The sequence below is a fragment of the Trachurus japonicus genome, chromosome 22 (genome assembly GCF_045865225.1).
Source record: "Trachurus japonicus isolate A0001 chromosome 22, Traja_1.0".
Classification (NCBI taxonomy): domain Eukaryota; kingdom Metazoa; phylum Chordata; class Actinopteri; order Carangiformes; family Carangidae; genus Trachurus; species Trachurus japonicus.
Genome location: NC_140928.1, coordinates 1,906,619 through 1,927,433, shown reverse-complemented (window position 1 = coordinate 1,927,433; position 20,815 = coordinate 1,906,619). Strand labels below are relative to the sequence as shown.

Genomic DNA, 20,815 nt, shown 5'->3' with positions numbered 1-20,815 from the left:
ACATTAATGTCAGAAATGTACAACACTCAAAGCACATAGGAAAAAAAGACAGCTGTAGATGAAGATGAACATCACAGTCACATGATCAATTTGAATGATAGAGGCTGAATCTCGAAACGGAGTTAGCAGCCCCCGCCCTTGTTATGGATCTATTGGTCCTCGTCCCTAGGTCACCACATTCAGGCGCATCCCTTGGCTGCACACACAGCCCTTCATGCCGTTCTCTCTCCTCATTGGATAAAAATTGTAGGATACAAGAAAAGTTTTCTCCTCGGCTCAGAGCAGAGCAGAGTGACTGAGAGACCCGTGTTTCGGTCCAAACACTCTATGTAAGTGATTGCTGTGGGAAGATATAACTATTTAAGACTTATATTAACACAAAAATATCACTTACTTCTGCTTTAATAACAGAAAATAAACCATCACTTAATCTACATAAGAAGAAATGGGATATAGAAACCATTGAGAAGTCAAAGAAAAAAAAGAATGTTTGTAATAATGAGGAAATGTGCAGTTTAACAGGTTGAATTCACTGACTTTTCCTTTTAACCCCTTGGCTTCCATTGACGTCTATAGACGTCAATCATGTTTTTCAACGGTGGGGGTTGGGGGACAGTCTGGTGGAGCTTGTCCATCAAAATCGGGCTTGTAAACTAGTGTAATGACGTGTAGCTGCCCTGTAGGTGGCAGCAATGCCCTGTTTGGATGAGAGATCAGCATTGATTATGAGAAGAAGATGCAAGATGACGAGAGATAGCCTACCTATAATGGATGAATACATCCATGCTACGTATGCGAAAGAAACATTGGCACATATGTGTACCGTACGTTGGCACGTACGTGTAGCCTACCGTATGTGTTGCGGTAGTTCGGAGAGTAAGAGTGTGACGATCCTAAAGACGACGGAGATCATAGAAAAAGACAGCGACAATCAAGCCGGGCCGAGCGGTGAAAGTCAGCATAGCTCACGGTGTGTCAATCAACTGACAGGTCAGCGAACGTGACCCGGATTCGTCAGATGAGTTTTTGCCATCTGGATCAACCAGGAGCAGCAGAGACTCATCCCCAGACACTCCAGAAAGAAATTAAGATAATAATATACCTCCATGGTAAGAACTAACTTGCTAGCTAGCTAACTTTTACTGCTTAGTGAAGTGCGGATCGTGTGGAGAGAAAAAGTAAAAAAAAAAAAAAGAGAGAGTTTTTTTTTTCCACATCACACTGCACCAATAAGAAATGTATTTTTATGGTGATTCTATATATTTCTATAATTTACAGGTCGTGCATCGAGCAGAGGTCGACCATGGGGCAGAGGTCATGTGACAGCATGTATGTATTACAAAAAAGTTCATGCATTTTTAGTTATACGTATATTTGTGAATAAATTATTATTTTGTCATCAAAAGTTGTTGTTTTATAGAAGGAAAACACTGTTCAGATGTTTGAGGTGTCACTAAAGCAAAAAATATTAACGTCAAAGTCACTGTTCTGCTTGAGATGTTTCTTTCCACAAAAAGTTTGTTTTCTCAGTGTTTGGGTCAAAAACTGGTGTTTTTGGCAAAACCAGCCTATGTTCTACTGCCGTTTACTAACAAACGGAAAACAAACTTTTTCTCCTAATGAAAGAAGAGAGTTTACTCTTCTCTTGGTAGTTTTGCTGTTTACATAGTCATAGAACACCATATTCTGTCAGTCTTGAAATATTGGTCAAAATGCTCTAAAACGGCTGGCAGTATGGGGCTCTCTGCTCAGAAAATGGCTGGCAGCCAAGAAATAAACAACATTTTAAGTGTGGTCATCCTCTTTATCTCTAACTGCTCTGTTCTAGGGATGTGAAGATTCACCGATTCATATCGGTGGTCCGAAACGTATGCGATGCGACTGCACCGGTAGATTCAGGGTACATCGGACATAATTTATGGTTAAATTTGCGATGCATCTCTTCTAGCCTTCTACATCGGTAAATTCCATGGTTAAATCGATCATTTCATTTTCCGAGGCAACCTGAATGCACCATCGTGGAAGCCGTGCGCAGCCTCCTGTCCAATGCTCTGACAGCAGCAGCAGCAGCTGTAGTCAGAGCCGCCAAGAAAAGTAAACAGTCCAAGTGAAGCGGCGGGTCAATACTCGGCCGTCAGCGGCTGTAACTAGGAGGGGGGCCGTGGTAGTGGCTCTGGTTGTAGTGAGCTGGGAAGCGGTGGTAGCCGCGGATGCCAACCGCTAGTTAGCGGTAGCGGTTAGCATCTGGGACAGCTAGCAGGGCTAGTAGCTCTGCTCTGCTGCACGGAGCTTCACCTGAGAGAAAACACAGACTCTCCACCCAGAAATGTCCTGTGCACAACAAAACATCTGTGACTTGTCTCTTTTAAGTTGTGCTATACAAATAAAGTTATTAACATAGCAAAAGACCAAAATGCAGAAGTGCCACCACACAAGACTAGCCCACATGATTAAGCTGGATTTCATTTCTACCATTTATTTCCTCTAGACTGTACCTTTCAAATATGATTTATTGGTTTGCCCTGTAAAAATTAACCAAATATAGGCTACATCCCTCAAATTGATACAGAGAGTAAAGCAGAATAGTGGTATTGAGGTAATAAACTTGATGTGGGAAGAAACTCTCATATCACAACTGTATCAAACATCATATCGAACCGAATCTCTTTGTAATTAAGTCATATCGTTATCAAATCGCATTTGAACCGCATCGCATCGTGAACAGGAGTGAATCGTATCGCATCGTATCGACGGGAGCTTCAGTGTATCCAGGGTTTCCCGCAGCGCTTTCCTGTTACAGCAAAGAGCTGCCGCCTAAACTAACGTCTTTAATAAAAAAAAAAGTAGCGATATTGGCCCCCCCCCCCCCCCCCCCGGAACGATCAAACAATCCGCCCCCGCCACCAGGACAGACACCACCTTAACTAACACATTTTCTGGGGGAAACACTGGTATCGTTAATGTATCATATCGGTGGCAGCGTATCGAGATGCGTATCGAATCGGCCTCAATGGTGGAGATATACAACCCTACTCTGTTCCACTGTCACTGACACCTTCACTGGTAACAGCTTCAAAAGGAAAAGACCACCAATGTCAAAGAAGGGAAACATCTTCTCAGTGAAAGTGTGTGTGAAGGTGTGTATGTGTGTTTTAGTATCAGAATCATAGAACGACAGTTTTCCTCTGTTCAAATCCAGATTCACTCTGATCCTCTGGAACTTCCTCTGCACTGAGAGATAAATGTCTGGACCTGATGGTGAACATGCAAAATATATACCTTTAAGAAACCCTATTCTCCATAATCCAGATGATGTCTTGTCCCCCTCCCTCTGCACAGACTCTGCTAACACACCCAGTAACCAGACAGTATTGTCTCCAACCTCGACATCCCAGCTGTGAGTCCCTGAGTTAAAACCCTCTGAGCCCACGACAGAACAGTAATAATCAAACCTCTCTGGATTGTCAGGAAGCTGCTGTTCATCTCCTCGTCTCACACTGGTCAGATCTTTAGACAAGATGAGTCCTGGATAAGCAGTGTTTGGGTCCAGAACCACAGGACTGTAGGAGACCATGTCCTTCATCTTGTTCCAGATGTTGAAGGTCAGGTTGCCCAGGTGTTTGGCCTGGTCTATCAGAGCTCCTGAGTCCAGCTGTGGATCCTCCAGCAGGGGGCGCTGCTGGACTCTTTCCACTGCAACCTTGTAGTTGAGCAGGAATGAGACGTCTTCAGCTCTCAGCTCGTCCTCTGTGGCTCTGACTGTGTGTGAAAGAGCTGCTATCTCTCTGCTCAGAGCCTCCATCTTCTCCTTCATCCTCTGACTCTTCTGCTCCTCTTCCTCCCTCAGTGCAGTCATCCTGGCCTCCTCTTCCTCTTCTAGAAACTGGTGAAGCTTCTTAAACTGCTCCTTAATCTGCCTCTCTGTGTGTCGGGCCTGGACCTTAATGTGTTCTGCTGTTTGATCAAACTCCACTTGAACTTCTTCAAAACCCTTTAACTTCTTCTTTAAGGGCTCCAGAGTTTCCTCAAGTTCCTTCTTGAGTTGTGAAGCAGCTTCATTGATGGGTCTGAATCTGTGGTTGGTGTGTGTTTCTGAATCTCTGCAGATGAGACACACTGGCTGCTGATGGTCCAGACAGAAGAGTTTGAGTTTCTCAGAGTGCAGACTGCAGAGAGCCTCTGAAGATCTCTGCTCTCTCTGCTGTAAGAAGCTCTCACACAGGTTCTTCAACACCAGGTTACGAGGCGGATTTGACTTTGAAGATCTTCTCTTACAAATTGGACACAGTTGATCTTGTTTCTCCTTCCACCAGCTCTTCAGACAGTCTTTACAGAAGCTGTGGCTGCAGGATAGAACAACAGGATCTCTGAAGACCTCCGTACAGACCGGACAGCAGAGATCCTCCTCTGGTCTGGAAGCCATTTAGTCTGAGAGTGAAGCTGAAAACACAGCAGACAAGAAGTAGAGTCAGTCATGGCTCCCCTCCCTCCTCTACTGACTTGACTGAAGTTTACTGTGACTCTGAGTCCAGGTTTTAGTCAAACTCACCTTCAGTGTGTGGAGTGTCAGCAGCAGTGTTGTAGCTGGACTCACTCACAGGAAGTTGTTAGTTTGCTCTGAAGCTGAATCTAATAGTCTCTTCTTCAGTCTGCGTCTCTGTGACTGACGAAGAACAAACTGTTTCCTGGTTTGTCTCGAGTGAGTCATGTAAGGGGGTGGAGCTTTGTCAACCACAAACAGCTTGAGTTTCATTCCAGACCTTTGATTCATTGCTGGAAACAGTTGGTGCAGCATTTGTCTTTAGTTTTTCTTTGTGAACACAAGAATCAGAAAAGTCAGAATAAATAGTTCTTGTCAGATAAATGTTGTGCAGTGAATATTAGTCACAGAGATGTGGAGCAGAAACATGAAGAGCTGTGGCAAGAAAATCATCAAGAAAAGTATCAGGACTTCAAACTTGCAGGACTTGAGTAAATTTGTTCACTTAACTTTCCACATTCATTAAAGAAGTTGTTTGTCTTTGATGAACCGTGTTGGACAGGAACCAGGATCAGCTCCTGACCTTTTTGAAAACCTCTTTGCTGAAAAGACTGTCTGTCACTCTAAAATGGTGAGGACTGAGTCAGCAGAGTGCATACCTTCTCCATTCTGCCTAGCAACACTGACCAGTCAAGACCATCTTATCAGCAGCACCAGCAGATAAGAGCTGAAAAAGGAACTTTTCAGTAGATTTCCCTTCACTTCAGTGCTCAGCAGCGGGATGTGTGCATCCATGTGAACTGCACATTGTCCTCTGATCTGTTGTTGGTGAGCACTCTACTGATGTAGCTTGGCTTAATTGTGTTGCTGAGACTGACCTGTAATCTAACAGTTGTAGTTTAAAGTCCTTGTTGTGTTTGATGTGAGAATGCTTTACCTATGAATGGTTTCTGATGTTTACACTCTGTTATTGTGTGTTTCAGAAACCACACAAGTCACTAGAAGTGCATCATTCAACTGTCGGAGCAACTAAAGGGAACTTTTCTTTCACCCAGGCCTGGTTATTGGGACCAACCAGAGTTCTGACCGGACTCTCCACAGAGATTCCTTCTGTCCAACCTCCATACAATCAATCACCTGTTTTTCATTCTTTGTGTTGACATTTGTCTCTTTTTTTTCCCCAATTTGAGCTGCAGCTTTTTCATCATGAGGTGATTTAGATGAACGGACTTCAGTGTTGGTGTCAGTGTCTACAAACTGAATCAGGCTACAGAGGTTGTCATCTACACACAGCTGATCTGATACAAACACATCTGAGTTCATGACGACAACTTGTTCAGTGGAGAGAGAGAGATAGATAGATAGATAGATAGATAGATAGATAGATAGATAGATAGATAGATAGATAGATAGATAGATAGATAGATAGATAGATAGATAGATAGATAGATAGATAGGTGTTTGCTGTCTAAATAAATCTGTGTGTAGCGTCAGGTCATTCTGCAGCTCACCTCTCTGTGTCCTGTGTTGCCCTCTGCTGGATGAACCCTGACACTACATCACACCACGTGCAGAGACACAATCGTGCTACAAACTCAGGAAACAACTTCATCAGTTTGACACATGAGCTGCAGAAACTCACAATCTCATCCTCTCCATGTTCACTGTAATTTCTACTGCCTGTATTTCTATTAGTGTAACTGTCAAAGAAACAGAAAAGCAGCACATGACTGAGTCAGAACAAGATTTTATTGTGTTGATGAAAAACAGGAATGAATGTACAGTCAGTTTTTATGATGAAGTTACACGTTTACACTGAAATCAGCTGTTTTTGTTGATTTTAATCTAGTAATTGATCATCGGTTTGTTGCTCTTCATAGATCTAGACAAAATCACAATAACATGAGCCAAAACCACAGACCACAGAAGAAGAAAAGGGAAATGAAAACAATTGAGAAGTCAAAAAGAAATAGAGTGTTTGTGATGATGAGACAGCAGGAGGACGGGTGCAGTTTAACAGGTTCAATTTTAAGAAATAAACATTATAAATATGATCATCCTCATCCTTTATCTCTAACTGCTCTGCTCCACTGTCACTGACACCTTCACTGGTAACAGCTTCACTGAGAGGTTATCACCAATGTGAATGAATGGAAACATCTTCTCAGTAAAAGTGTGTATGAAGGTGTGTATGTGTGTGTTAGTATGAGGATCAGAGAACGACAGTTTTCCTCTGTTGAAGTCCAGATTTACTCTGATCCTCTGGAACTTCTTCTGCACTGGTAGAACAGTGACTGGAGTTGATGGTGAACGAGCTGAGTATTTACCTTCATAGAACCGTACTCTCCACAATCCAGGCAGTCTGTCTCCCTTCCTCTGCACAGACTCTGTTAACACACCCAGTGTCCAGACTCTATTGTCTCCAACCTCGACATCCCAGCTGTGAGTCCCTGAGTTAAAACCCTCTGAGCCCAGGACAGAGCAGAAAGTATCAAACCTCTCTGGATTGTCAGGAAGCTGCTGTTTGTCTCCTTGTCTCACACTGGTCAGATCTTCAGACAGGATGAGTTTTGGAGGAGCAGTGTTTGGGTCCAGAACCACAGGACTGTAGGAGACCATGTCCTTCATCTTGTTCCAGATGTTGAAGGTCAGGTTGCCCAGGTGTTTGGCCTGGTCTATCAGAGCTCCTGAGTCCAGCTGTGGATTCTTCAGCAGGGGGCGCTGCTGGACTCTTTCCACTGCAGCCTTGTAGTTGAGCAGGAATGAGACGTCTTCAGCTCTCAGCTCGTCCTCTGTGGCTCTGACTGTGTGTGAAAGAGCTGCTATCTCTCTGCTCAGAGCCTCCATCTTCTCCTTCATCCTCTGACTCTTCTGCTCCTCTTCCTCCCTCAGTGCAGCCATCCTGGCCTCCTCTTCCTCTTCTAGAAACTGGTGAAGCTTCTTAAACTGCTCCTTAATCTGCCTCTCTGTGTGTTGGGCCTGGGCCTTAATGTGTTCTGCTGTTTGATCAAACTTCACTTGAACTTCTTCAAAACCCTTTAACTTCTTCTTTAAGGGCTTCAGAGTTTCCTCAAGTTCCTTCTTGAGGTCTGAAGCAGCTTCATCGATGGGTCTGATTCTGTGGTTAGTGTGTTTTTCTGAATCTTTGCAGATGAGACACACTGGCTGCTGATGGTCCAGACAGAAGAGTTTGAGTTTCTCAGAGTGCAGACTGCAGAGAGGCTCTGAAGATCTCTGCTCTCTCTGCTGTAAGAAGCTCTCACACAGGTTCTTCAACACCAGGTTACGAGGTGGATCATCCTTTGAAGATCTTCTCTTACAAACTGGACACAGTGGATCTCGTTTCTCTCTCCACCAGCTCTTCAGACAGTCTTTACAGAAGCTGTGGCTGCAGGACAGAACAACAGGATTTCTGAAGACCTCCGTACAGACCGGACAGCAGAGATCCTCCTCTGGTCTGGAAGCCATTTAGTCTGTGAGTGAAGCTGAAAACACAGCAGACAGGAAGTAGAGTCAGTCATGGCTCCCCTCCCTCCTCTACTGACTTGACTGAAGTTTACTGAGACTCTGAGTCCAGGTTTTAGTCAAACTCACCTTCAGTGTGTGGAGTGTCAGCAGGTTGAAGCAGCAGTGTTGTAGCTGGACTCATTCACAGGAAGTTGTTAGTTTGGTCTGAAGCTGAATCTGATCGTCTCTTCTTCAGTCTGCATCTCTGGGACAGACTAAGTCTGATAATGTGGTTCCTCAGACTTTGTCCTCAGTGTTAATAACCAACCTGGTTTATCTCAGGTGAGCCCGGGGAGCAGGTGGAGTCTTGTCTACCATGTAAAAGAAGTTGAGTTTTATTCCAGACCTTTGATCCACTGAAATCAAGAAACTCAAAGTGATAAATGTTGTGCAGTAAAAAGTAGCAGATCGTGGGGCAGAAACATGAAGAAAAGAAAGTAGTCCAGTTCCTCAAACTTCTATGAAAGTTCTTCAGTAAATAATCAAAGTGAAAAAAAGAGCAGTAGCGACTATTCACAAAAACTCACCTAACCACCTTGTTGTAACTGGACTCACTCAGGAAGTTGTTAGTTTGGTCTGAAGCTGAATCTGATCGTCTCTTCTTCGGTCTGCGTCACTGTGACTGACAACGTCCAATAAAGTTGTTCCTGGGACTTTGCCCTTATTGTTAATAACTTACCTGGTTCATCTCAGGTGAGTCAGGTGAGGGGGCAGAGCTTTATCAACTATAAAACAGCTTGAGTTTCATTGCAGACCTTTATTTTATTGCTGTTGATGCAGCAGCTCTGTTTTCAGTTGTGTTGCTGAGACTGACTGGTAATGTATCAGTTGTAGTTTTAAATCCTTGTTGTGTTTGATGTGAGGATGCTTTACCTGTGTGTTTACACTGTTATTATGTGTTTCAGAAACCACGCACACGCTTGTGTATCATCCAAAGAAAGGTTATTGGGACCAGCCAGACTTTTGACCAGACCCATCACCATTTTTTTTTCTCACTCCTTGCGTTGACATTTATCTCATTTTTTATCCCTGATTTCTTACATTTTTGCATATTTCTCACACTTCAATGTTTAACATCATCAAACACATTTCAATATTAGACAAAGATAACCTAAGCATGCAGTTTTTAAATGATGATTTCATTTATTAAGAGCTATGCAAAGCCACCTGGCCCTTTGTGAAGAAGTAATCGCCCCCCATGTTTAATCATGAACTAACTGTTACAAACCAAATGTTTTGGAAAGCTGAGATCAGTTTCACTGTCCACACCCAGGCCTGATCACTGCCAGACCTGTTGAATCAAGAAATCCCTTCAATAGAACTTGTTTGAGTGTAGTGAAGGAGGCTGAGAGATCTCAGTTCAAGAAAAGATGGAAAAACAAAGTCACTAACATCTATCTGTCTGGAAAGTGTTGCAAAGCCATTTCTAAAACTTTGAGACTCCAGTGAACCACAGTGAGAACCTTTATCCACTAATGGATGACCCCAACAGCATTTGACCCTGAGGTCACAAACTGATGGCTGGACATTATCCTTCAAGATTTTCTGGTAGAGAGCAGCATTCATGGTTCCATCAGTTACTGCAAGTCGTCCAGGTACTGAAGCAGTATAACAGCCCCAGACCATCACCCTATTGGCACCCTCATATTGGTAAGATGCTCCTTTTATGAAATTCTGTATTAGTTTCAAACCAGATGGGACGGACACCTTCCAGAGAGTTCAACTTCTGTCTTGTCAGTTCACAGAGTATTTTCGGAAAAGTCACGGGGATCATCAAGATTTTTCTTTTGTTTTGTTTTTGTGTTTTTTTTTTGGCAAAAATGAGACAAGCCTTTGTGATCTTTTTGGTCAGCAGTGGTTTTCACCTTGGATGCTGTTTTTGTCCCGTCTCTTTCTTATTGTTTCCTGCAGGTCTTTAGAAGATATTCTGGGTCCTTTTGTGACCTCCTGGATGAATTGTTGCTGCGCTCTTGGAGTATTTTAGTAGGGTGGCATCTTAGGAATGTTTTCACCACTGTTCCAAGTTTTCTCCATTTGTGGATAAAGTGCTCTAACCCGTGGTTCACTCACTTAGCGCTGTCTAGAAGAGCCTTGGAGACAGTGTGCTTCTTAGTGTTTGATTCCTGTGTCTTAGCCTGCTGTGTGGGTGTCCTTTTACTATTCTGTCCTCACTCTTGCATAGCCGGACAAGGCTAGACAGATAGTGAACAAAAACTCAGGCAAAGCGTCTTCCTAGTATGTGGTTTTTACTGTTGTTGTTTCTGTAAAACTGAACTATACAGACCAAATCAATATATTTTGCATACAGTACATAAACATACTTAAAATAATGACAGTGCACACATGTACAAAAAACACTCATTAAATTCTTGTAAACAATACTCATGGACAAATCTACTCTGAGGCTGAAATGTAAAAAGAACACCGCACACTGCAGGCTGCTAGCTGTTGTACTGAACAACATAGAGAAGGGAAAAAACAAAACTTAAGGAAAACAGAACTTAAACCACTACCAAAGGTCACCAGTAGGTGGCTGCAAAGGTCAGGGATCAGCACAGTGGCATCTTAGGAAGGTTTTCACCACTGTTCCAAGCTTTCTCCATTTATGGATAAAGGCTCTAACCCGTGGTTCACTGGAGTCCCAAAGTTTTAGAAAAAACACTTTCAAGACGGATAGATGTCAGTGACTTTGTTTGTCCATCTTTTCTTGAATCTCTTTAGATTGTAGTATGATGTGTTGCTTTTTGAGATCTCTCAGCCAACTTCACTTCATTCAGACAGGTTCTATTGAAGTGAAGTTAGAAATCAAGAGGGGGGGGAATACTTTTCACAACACTGTATGAACAGACGTCAGTGTAGTGTCTACAGACTATCATATCAGCTGTGTGTAGCTAACAGCCTCTGTAGCCTGATTCAAACACATCTGAGCTCATGACCACAACATGTTCAGTTTGCATGTAGTTCATAAACATGACAGACAGACAGGTGTTTGCAGTGTGTGTAGCTTCAGGTCATTCTGCAGCTCAGCTCTCTGTGTCCTGTGTCGCGCCCTGCTGGATGAACCCTGACACTACACTAAACTAAAATACACTACACCACACCACGTGCAGAGACACAAACATGCTACAAACTCAGGAAACAACTTCATCAGTTTGACACATGAGCTGCAGAGACTCACAATCTCCTCCTCTCCATGTTCACTGTAATTTCTACTGCCTGTATTTCTATTAGTGTAACTGTCAAAGAAACAGAAAAGCAGCACATGACTGGAACGAACAAGATTTTATTGTGTTGATGAAAAACAGGAATAAATAACATTACACATTTACACTGAAATCAGCTGTTTTTGTTGATTTCAATTTAGTTATTGATTATCAGTTTGTTGCTCTTTATAGATGTGGTATTATTTTTCGCATTGGATAATGCAGGCGCACGGATTATACGTCAGTCTGCTTACGATTCACCAGCCATTGATACTGGATCCGTCATTCGTCAATCAAACATCTGAAACAACACACACACACCGAGCTCGGTCTCGTCTCAAGCATTGAATATCCCGTCTGGTCCGACCAATCAAATTTGTTTTCCTTACTCAGGTAAACTCATGCGGCAACTCGTGACAACTCGGCGCGACAAACAGGACAAACAGCCATTTCTGAACACCTTTAATGAAATAAAATGACCCATCATTTAAACCACAGAATAAGAAAAGGGTTATAAAAACCATTGAGAAGTCAAAGAGAAATTAACAGTGTATGTAATAATGAGGCAGCAGGAGGACAGGTGCAGTTTAACAGGTTCAATTCACTAAGTTTTCCCTTTAAGAAATAAACAACATTATAAATATGATCATCCTCTTCATCTCTAACTGCTCTGCTTCACTGTCACTGACACCTTCACTGGTAACAGCTTCATTGGGAGGTTATCACCAGTGTAAATGTATGGAAACATCTTCTGAGTGAAAGTGTGTGTGAAGGTGTGTATGTGTGTGTTAGTATCAGGATCAGAGAACGACAGTTTTCTTCTGTTGAAGTCCAGATTCACTCTGATCCTCTGGAACTTCTTCTGCACTGGGAGATCAATGTTTGGAGCTGATGGTGAATGTGCTGTGTATTCACCTTCATAGAACCATATTCCAAGAAATCTAGACAGTATCTTGTCAATGTTGTTTACCTTCCTCTGCACAGACTCTGTTAACACACCCAGTATCCACCATGTATTGTCTCCAACCTCGACATCCCAGCTGTGAGTTCCTGAGTTAAAACCCTCAGAGCCCAGGACAGAGCAGAAAGAATCGATCCTCTCTGGATTGTCAGGAAGCTGCTGTTCTTCTCCTCGTCTCACACTGGTCAGATCTTTAGACAGGATGAGTTTTGGATGAGCAGTGTTTGGGTCCAGAACCACAGGACTGTAGGAGACCATGTCCTTCATCTTGTTCCAGATGTTGAAGGTCAGGTTCCCCAGGTGTTTGGCCTGGTCTATCAGAGCTCCTGAGTCCAGCTGTGGATCCTCCAGCAGGGGGCGCTGCTGGACTCTTTCCACTGCAGCCTTGTAGTTGAGCAGGAATGAGACGTCTTCAGCTCTCAGCTCGTCCTCTATGGCTCTGACTGTGTGTGAAAGAGCTGCTATCTCTCTGCTCAGAGCCTCCATCTTCTCCTTCATCCTCTGACTCTTCTGCTCCTCTTCCTCCCTCAGTGCAGCCATCCTGGCCTCCTCTTCCTCTTCTAGAAACTGGTGAAGCTTCTTAAACTGCTCATTAATCTGCCTCTTTGTGTGTTGGGCCTGGACCTTAATGTGTTCTGCTGTTTGATCAAACTCCACTTGAACTTCTTCAAAACGCTTTAACTTCTTCTTTAAGGACCCCAGAGTTTCCTCAAGTTCCTTCTTGAGTTGTGAAGCAGCTTCATTGATGGGTCTGAATCTGTGGTTGGTGTGTTTTTCTGAATCTCTGCAGATGAGACACACTGGCTGCTGATGGTCCAGACAGAAGAGTTTGAGTTTCTCAGAGTGCAGACTGCAGAGAGCCTCTGAAGATCTCTGTTCTCTCTGCTGTAAGAAGCTCTCACACAGGTTCTTCAACACCAGGTTACAAGGCGGATTTGACTTTGAAGATCTTCTCTTACAAATTGGACACAGTTGATCTTGTTTCTGTCTCCACCAGCTCTTCAGACAGTCTTTACAGAAGCTGTGGCTGCAGGACAGAAGAACAGGATTTCTGAAGACCTCCGTACAGACCGGACAGCAGAGATCCTCCTCTGATCTGGAAGCCATTTAGTCTGAGAGTGAAGCTGAAAACACAGCAGACAAGAAGTAGAGTCAGTCATGGCTCCCCTCCCTCCTCTACTGACTAGACTGAAGTTTACTGTGACTCTGAGTCCAGGTTTTAGTCAAACTCACCTTCAGTGTGTGGAGTTTCAGCAGCAGTGTTGTAGCTGGACTCACTCACAGGAAGTTGTTAGTTTGCTCTGAAGCTGAATCTAATAGTCTCTTCTTCAGTCTGCGTCTCTGTGACTGACGAAGAACAAACTGTTTCCTGGTTTGTCTCGAGTGAGTCATGTGAGGGGGTGGAGCTTTGTCAACCATAAACAGCTTGAGTTTCATTCCAGACCTTTGATTCATTGCTGGAAACAGTTGGTGCAGCATTTGTCTTTAGTTTTTCTTTGTGAACACAAGAATCAGAAAAGTCAGAAGAAATAGTTCTTGTCAGATAAATGTTGTGCAGTGAATATTAGTCACACAGATGTGGAGCAGAAACATGAAGAGCTGTGGCAAGAAAATCATCAAGAAAAGCATCAGGACTTCAAACTTGCAGGACTTGAGTAAATGTGTTCACTTAACTTTCCACAGTCATTAAATAAGTTGTTTGTCTTTGATGAACCGTGTTGGACAGGAACCAGGATCAGCTCCTGACCTTTTTGAAAACCTCTTTGCTGAAAAGACTGTCTCTCACTCTAAAATGGTGAGGACTGAGTCAGCAGAGTGCATTCCTTCTCCATTCTGCCTAGCAACGTAGACAAGAGCAGGTTATCAGCAGCACCAGCAGATAAGAGCTGAAAAAGGAACTTTTCAGTAGATTTCCCTTCACTTCAGTGCTCAGCAGCGGGATGTGTGCATCCATGTGAACTGCAAGTTGTCCTCTGATCTGTTGTTGGTGAGCACTCTACTGATGTAGCTTGGCTTAATTGTGTTACTGAGACTGACTTGTAATGTAAAAGTTTTAGTTTAAAGTCCTTGTTGTGTTTGATGTGAGGATGCTTTACCTATGAATGGTTTCTGATGTTTACACTCTGTTATTGTGTGTTTCAGAAACCACAAAAGTCACTGCAAGTGCATCATTCAACTGTCAGAGCAAATAAAGGGAACTTTTCTTTCACCCAGGCCTGGTTATTGGGACCAGCCAGAGTTCTGACCGGACTCTCCACAGAGATTCCTTCTGTCCAACCTCCATACAATCAATCACCTGTTTTTCATTCTTTGTGTTGACATTTATCTCTTTTTTTCCCAATTTGAGCTGCAGCTTTTTCATCATGAAGGGATTTAGATGAACAGACGTCAGTGTTGGTGTCAGTGTCTACAAACTGAATCAGGCTACAGAGGCTGTTAGCTACACACAGCTGATCTGATACAAACACATCTGAGTTCATGATGACAACTTGTTCAGCGGAGATAGATAGATTGATGGGTAGGTAGGTAGGTGTTTGCTGTCTAAATAAATCTGTGTGTAGCTTCAGGTCATTCTGCAGCTCAGCTCTCTGTGTCCTGTGTCGCCCCCTGCTGGATGAACCCTGACATTACACTAAACTGCACTACACCACACCACGTGCAGAGACACAAACATGCTACAAACTCAGGAAATAAACTTCATCAGTTTGACACATGAGCTGCAGAAACTCACAATCTCCTCCTCTCCATGTTCACTGTACTTTCTACTCTCTGTATTTCTATTAGTGTAACTGTCAAAGAAACAGAAAAGCTGCACATGACTGAGTCAGGACAAGATTTTATTGTGTTGATGAAAAACAGGAATGCATGTACAGTCAGTTTTTATGATGAAGTTACACATTTACACTGAAATCAGCTGTTTTTGTTGATTTCAATCTAGTACTTGATCATCGGTTTGTTGCTCTTCATAGATCTAGACAAAATCACAATAACATGAGCCAAAACCACAGACCACAGAAGAAGAAAAGGGAAATGAAAACAATTGAGAAGTCAAAAAGAAATAGAGTGTTTGTGATGATGAGACAGCAGGAGGACGGGTGCAGTTTAACAGGTTCAATTTTAAGAAATAAACATTATAAATATGATCATCCTCTTTATCTCTAACTGCTCTGCTCCACTGTCACTGAGACCTTCACTGGTAACAGCTTCACTGGGATTGTATCACCAATGTGAATGAATGGAAACTTCTTCTCAGTAAAAGTGTGTATGAAGGTGTGTATGTGTGTGTTAGTATGAGGATCAGAGAACGACAGTTTTCCTCTGTTGAAGTCCAGATTTACTCTGATCCTCTGGAACTTCTTCTGCACTGGTAGAACAGTGACTGGAGCTGATGGTGAACGAGCTGAGTATTTACCTTCATAGAACCGTACTCTCCACAATCCAGGCAGTCTGTCTCCCTTCCTCTGCACAGACTCTGGTAACACACCCAGTGTCCAGACTGTATTGTCTCCAACCTCGACATCCCAGCTGTGAGTCCCTGAGTTAAAACCCTCTGAGCCCAGGACAGAGCAGTAAGTATCAAACCTCTCTGGGTTGTCAGGTAGTTGCTGTTTATCTCTTCCTTGTCTCACACTGGTCAGATCTTCAGACAGGATGAGTTTTGGATGAGCAGTGTTTGGGTCCAGAACCACAGGACTGTAGGAGACCATGTCCTTCATCTTGTTCCAGATGTTGAAGGTCAGGTTGCCCAGGTGTTTGGCCTGGTCTATCAGAGCTCCTGAGTCCAGCTGTGGATCCTCCAGCAGGGGGCGCTGCTGGACTCTTTCCACTGCAGCCTTGTAGTTGAGCAGGAATGAGACGTCTTCAGCTCTCAGCTCGTCCTCTGTGGCTCTGACTGTGTGTGAAAGAGCTGCTATCTCTCTGCTCAGAGCCTCCATCTTCTCCTTCATCCTCTGACTCTTCTGCTCCTCTTCCTCCCTCAGTGCAGCCATCCTGGCCTCCTCTTCCTCTTCTAGAAACTGGTGAAGCTTCTTAAACTGCTCCTTAATCTGCCTCTCTGTGTGTCGGGTCTGGGCCTTAATGTGTTCTGCTGTTTGATCAAACTTCACTTGAACTTCTTCAGAACCCTTTAACTTCTTCTTTAAGGGCTTCAGAGTTTCCTCAAGTTCATTCTTGAGGTCTGAAGCAGCTTCATTGATGGGTCTGATTCTGTGGTTAGTGTGTTTTTCTGAATCTCTGCAGATGAGACACACTGGCTGCTGATGGTCCAGACAGAAGAGTTTGAGTTTCTCAGAGTGCAGACTGCAGAGAGGCTCTGAAGATCTCTGCTCTCTCTGCTGTAAGAAGCTCTCACACAGGTTCTTCAACACCAGGTTAATAGGTGGATCATCCTTTGAAGATCTTCTCTTACAAACTGGACACAGTGGATCTCGTTTCTCTCTCCACCATCTCTTCAGACAGTCTTTACAGAAGCTGTGGCTGCAGGACAGAACAACAGGATTTCTGAAGACCTCCTGACAAACCTGACAGCAGAGATCCTCCTCTGGTCTGGAAGCCATTTAGTCTGTGAGTGAAGCTGAAAACACAGCAGACAGGAAGTAGAGTCAGTCATGGCTCCCCTCCCTCCTCTACTGACTTGACTGAAGTTTACTGAGACTCTGAGTCCAGGTTTTAGTCAAACTCACCTTCAGTGTGTGGAGTGTCAGCAGGTTGAAGCAGCAGTGTTGTAGCTGGACTCATTCACAGGAAGTTGTTAGTTTGGTCTGAAGCTGAATCTGATCGTCTCTTCTTCAGTCTGCATCTCTGGGACAGACTAAGTCTGATAATGTGGTTCCTCAGACTTTGTCCTCAGTGTTAATAACCAACATGGTTTATCTCAGGTGAGCCAGGTGAGCGGGTGGAGTCTTATCTACCATGTAAAAGAAGTTGAGTTTTATTCCAGACCTTTGATCCACTGATAACACACAGTGCAGCAGATCAGTTTAGTTTGTGAATTATTTAATCTGTAGTCTCAAGAAACTCAAAGTGATAAATGTTGTGCAGTGAAAAGTAGCAGATCGTGGAGCAGAAACATGAAGAAAAGAAAATAGTCCAGTTCCTCAAACTTCTATGAAAGTTCTTCAGTAAATAATCAAAGTGAAAAAAAGAGCAGTAGCGACTATTCACAAAAACTCACCTAACCACCTTGTTGTAGCTGGACTCACTCAGGAAGTTGTTAGTTTGGTCTGAAGCTGAATCTGATCATCTCCTCTTCAGTCTGCGTCTCTGGGACTGACAACGTCCAATAAAGTTGTTCCTGGGACTTTGCCCTTATTGTTAATAACTTACCTGGTTTATCTCAGGTGAGTCAGGTGAGTGGGTGGAGCTTTACCAACCATACAACAGCTTGAGTTTCATTGCAGACCTTTATTTTATTGCTGTTGATGCAGCAGCTCTGTTTTTAGTTCTGTTGCTGAGACTGACTGGTAATGTATCAGTTGTAGTTTAAAATCCTTGTTGTGTTTGATGTGAGGATGCTTTACTCTTTACGTTGCCGTATTTCTTTTCCTCCTTTTCTCCCGACATTAGCCTGAGCCTTGTCTTGTTCTTTCTTTTTAGTCCCCCCCCTTCTCCCTTCTCAGAATCCAACAGGTAGTTGACACTCATTTCTGACTGGCATGGACTGGCTAATAAAAGACTGACACCTGGTTACCCAAATAAACAGAGGAAACGACATGAGATGTTCAAAAACCACTAAGACCATAGGGAATTTCAGTATTATGCCAAATAAAGTACCACATTACCAGATTAATGATAACTTCTTTCACAACGCAGTAATTTAACCTCATCCTCATCTGCTGCAGGTTCCTCAGCTGTAGCCTCTTCCATCTCTGAGTTACTTGTAGCGATAGATAGATCCAAATCCAGACTGAAAGGTTCTGATTGATCAATTACCTGAGGTTCTGGTTCTTTTGACTCTTGTGGTGAATGATACTCATACCCATTTCTTTATCTTCTGAGTCAGATGCAGACTCCAACTTGTCATTGCTCAGGGGCTGGTGAACCAGAAAGATTGCAGTTTTCACTCATCTTTGCTTTGAGTCTTTTGCTTGCTCTCCTTTTAGGTTTGAGGGTATCTTTATTCTTTTCTGGCCTCAGTTACACTTCCTGTCCAATTGGCAGAATGTGATTTCGGTGCAATACTTTGTCAGAGCCCTGTCTGTTCTCTGGCTTCAACTTGAAGACAGGTAAACCAGGAAGTTGACTCTCCACAACATATGGTGTAGCTTTCCAGTGGTCAGCTAGGTTGTTCTTCCCTTGTAGTCCAAGGTTTCAGATCAAAACCCTGTCACCGGAGACTAATGGACAGAAACGAACTCTTTGATCATAGCGTTGCTTGTTTCCTTCATTTTTACTCTTTGCCATACTCTCAGCCAGCTGATAGGCAGTCTCTCGTTTCATGTTTTTAACGTACCTCAAATAGGATTTGGTGGAGGTACCATCACTTGAGACTCCAAATGCCACATCTACTGGCAGCCTGGCCTCTTGGCTGAACATAAGAAAGTGTGGTGAGTGGCCTGTTGACTCATTTAGCGTGCAATTGTACGCGTGCACAAGATGACTGATGTATCTACTCCATTTACTTTTATCCTGTTTTCTCAAGAGTGCCGAGCATGTCGAGAAGAGTTCTATTGAACCGCTCAGACTGTGGATCACCCTGAGGGTGGTAGGGTGTAGTTTTTTCTTTATGACAAGCATACTCAACATTTTATGAGTGAGGCGACTCTCAAAATCCCGGCCTTAATCCGAGTGTACTGTCTTTCGTAGACCATAGTGGACAAAATACTGTTCCCACAGGACAACTCAAGACAATATTTTATTATGTTGATGAAGAACAGGAACAAATTATGGACCTTTTTGTGATTACCCGACACATTGATACATTTTAATTGTTTTGTATGAACAGAGACAAACTTTTCATATTATGTAATTGTAATTTGGAGAAGAACTGAAAATAAAGCTTTTTTATCTCCATCAGTTAACTGGTGCTCATCACCCCACACAAAAGTCATAACAAACGTGATGTAAAATTATTTTACACATGAAAACTAGTAAAAAAGGAAAAGTGTAATAATGAGACATCAGGAAGACAGGTACAGTTTAACAGGTTCCATTCACTGACTTTTCCCTTTGTGTGTGTGTGTGTGTGTGTGTGTGGGCTGTGTGCACACGCAACGGTCAAATATTTATAGACAGACATCAATAACTTCATAAATCATCAATTTGCCCGACTTCCTGTCTGTTACGATCTGTTCTACATAGCTTGACAGACAGCCCTCGCGGCGCGCGTGAAAAATAGAACAGACGCCGAACTGAAGCTCTGCGCGCGCGCTGCGCTCCACAGCGCGAGGTGTGCGACCAGGCAGACCGGTTAACATGTGCGCCGATCTGAAACTGCCTCCGCTCCAGGGCGCTGCGCTTCGGTTGTGCGGGCAGTGCGACCGGGCCGTAACTGCTCTGCTTCACTGACACCTTCACTGGTAACAGCTTCATTGGGAGGTTATCACCGGTGTAAATGTATGGAAACATCTTCTCAGTGAAAGTGTGTATGAAGGTGTGTATGTGTGTGTTAGTATCAGGATCAGAGAGCGACAGTTTTCCGCTGTTCAAGTCCAGATTCACTCTGATCCTCTGGAACTTCTTCTGCACTGGGAGATCAATGTTTGGAGCTGATGGTGAATGTGATGTGTATTCACCTTCATAAAACCATATTCCAAGAAATCTAGACAGTATCTTGTCAATGTTGTCCCCCTTCCTCTGCACAGACTCTATTAACACACCCAGCATCCACCATTTATTATCTCCAACCTCGACATCCCAGATGTGAGTCCCTGAGTTAAAACCCTCAGAGCCCAGGACAGACCAGAAAGTATCAAACCTCTCTGGATTGTCAGGAAGCTGCTGTTTGTCTCCTCGTCTCACACTGGTCAGATCTTTAGACAGGATGAGTCTTGGATCAGCAGTGTTTGGGTCCAGAACCACAGGACTGTAGGAGACCATGTCCTTCATCTTGTTCCAGATGTTGAAGGTCAGGTTGCCCAGGTGTTTGGCCTGGTCTATCAGAGCTCCTGAGTCCAGCTGTGGATCCTCCAGCAGGGGGCGCTGCTGGACTCTTTCCACTGCAGCCTTGTAGTTGAGCAGGAGTGAGACGTCTTCAGCTCTCAGCTCGTCCTCTGTGGCTCTGACTGTGTGTGAAAGAGCTGCTATCTCTCTGCTCAGAGCCTCCATCTTCTCCTTCATCCTCTGACTCTTCTGCTCCTCTTCCTCCCTCAGTGCAGCCATCCTGGCCTCCTCTTCCTCTTCTAGAAACTGGTGAAGCTTCTTAAACTGCTCCTTAATCTGCCTCTCTGTGTGTCGGGCCTGGACCTTAATGTGTTCTGCTGTTTGACCAAACTTCACTTGAACTTCTTCAAAACCCTTTAACTTTTTCTTTAAGGACTCCAGAGTTTCCTCAAGTTCCTTCTTGAGTTGTGAAGCAGCTTCATTGATGGGTCTGAATCTGTGGTTGTTGTGTGTTTCTGAATCTCTGCAGATGAGACACACTGGATGCTGATGGTCCAGACAGAAAAGTTCGAGTTTCTCAGAGTGCAGACTGCAGAGAGCCTCTGAAGATCTCTGCTCTCTCTG

General features: G+C 43.6%; 4 protein-coding genes across 4 annotated transcripts; all 4 read right to left on the bottom strand.

Moving 5' to 3' along the window:
* Window positions 1–3,007: 3,007 nt before the first annotated feature.
* On the bottom strand, window positions 3,008–4,423 carry LOC146963208 (E3 ubiquitin-protein ligase TRIM39-like). Its single transcript, XM_085767942.1, has one exon. It carries the CDS (start codon window positions 4,421–4,423, stop codon window positions 3,008–3,010), a length of 1,416 nt encoding a protein of 471 aa, XP_085624068.1.
* A 2,130-nt stretch (window positions 4,424–6,553) lies between these two features.
* On the bottom strand, window positions 6,554–8,189 carry LOC146963207 (E3 ubiquitin-protein ligase TRIM39-like). The gene is made up of 2 exons (XM_085767688.1): window positions 8,075–8,189; window positions 6,554–7,965 (listed from the first exon to the last, which is right to left on the bottom strand). Exon 2 carries the CDS (start codon window positions 7,946–7,948, stop codon window positions 6,554–6,556), a length of 1,395 nt encoding a protein of 464 aa, XP_085623814.1. The 5' UTR covers window positions 7,949–7,965; window positions 8,075–8,189.
* A 3,494-nt stretch (window positions 8,190–11,683) lies between these two features.
* LOC146963206 (E3 ubiquitin-protein ligase TRIM39-like) lies at window positions 11,684–16,707 on the bottom strand. The gene is made up of 2 exons (XM_085767678.1): window positions 15,564–16,707; window positions 11,684–12,105 (listed from the first exon to the last, which is right to left on the bottom strand). The coding sequence occupies exons 1-2, from the start codon at window positions 16,705–16,707 to the stop codon at window positions 11,852–11,854; spliced, it is 1,398 nt and encodes a 465-aa protein (XP_085623804.1). The 3' UTR covers window positions 11,684–11,851.
* Window positions 16,708–18,773: 2,066 nt separating this feature from the next.
* Window positions 18,774–20,571, bottom strand: LOC146963205 (E3 ubiquitin-protein ligase TRIM35-like). The gene is made up of 2 exons (XM_085767941.1): window positions 19,969–20,571; window positions 18,774–18,871 (listed from the first exon to the last, which is right to left on the bottom strand). Exons 1-2 carry the CDS (start codon window positions 20,468–20,470, stop codon window positions 18,774–18,776), a joined length of 600 nt encoding a protein of 199 aa, XP_085624067.1. The 5' UTR covers window positions 20,471–20,571.
* Window positions 20,572–20,815: the final 244 nt, after the last annotated feature.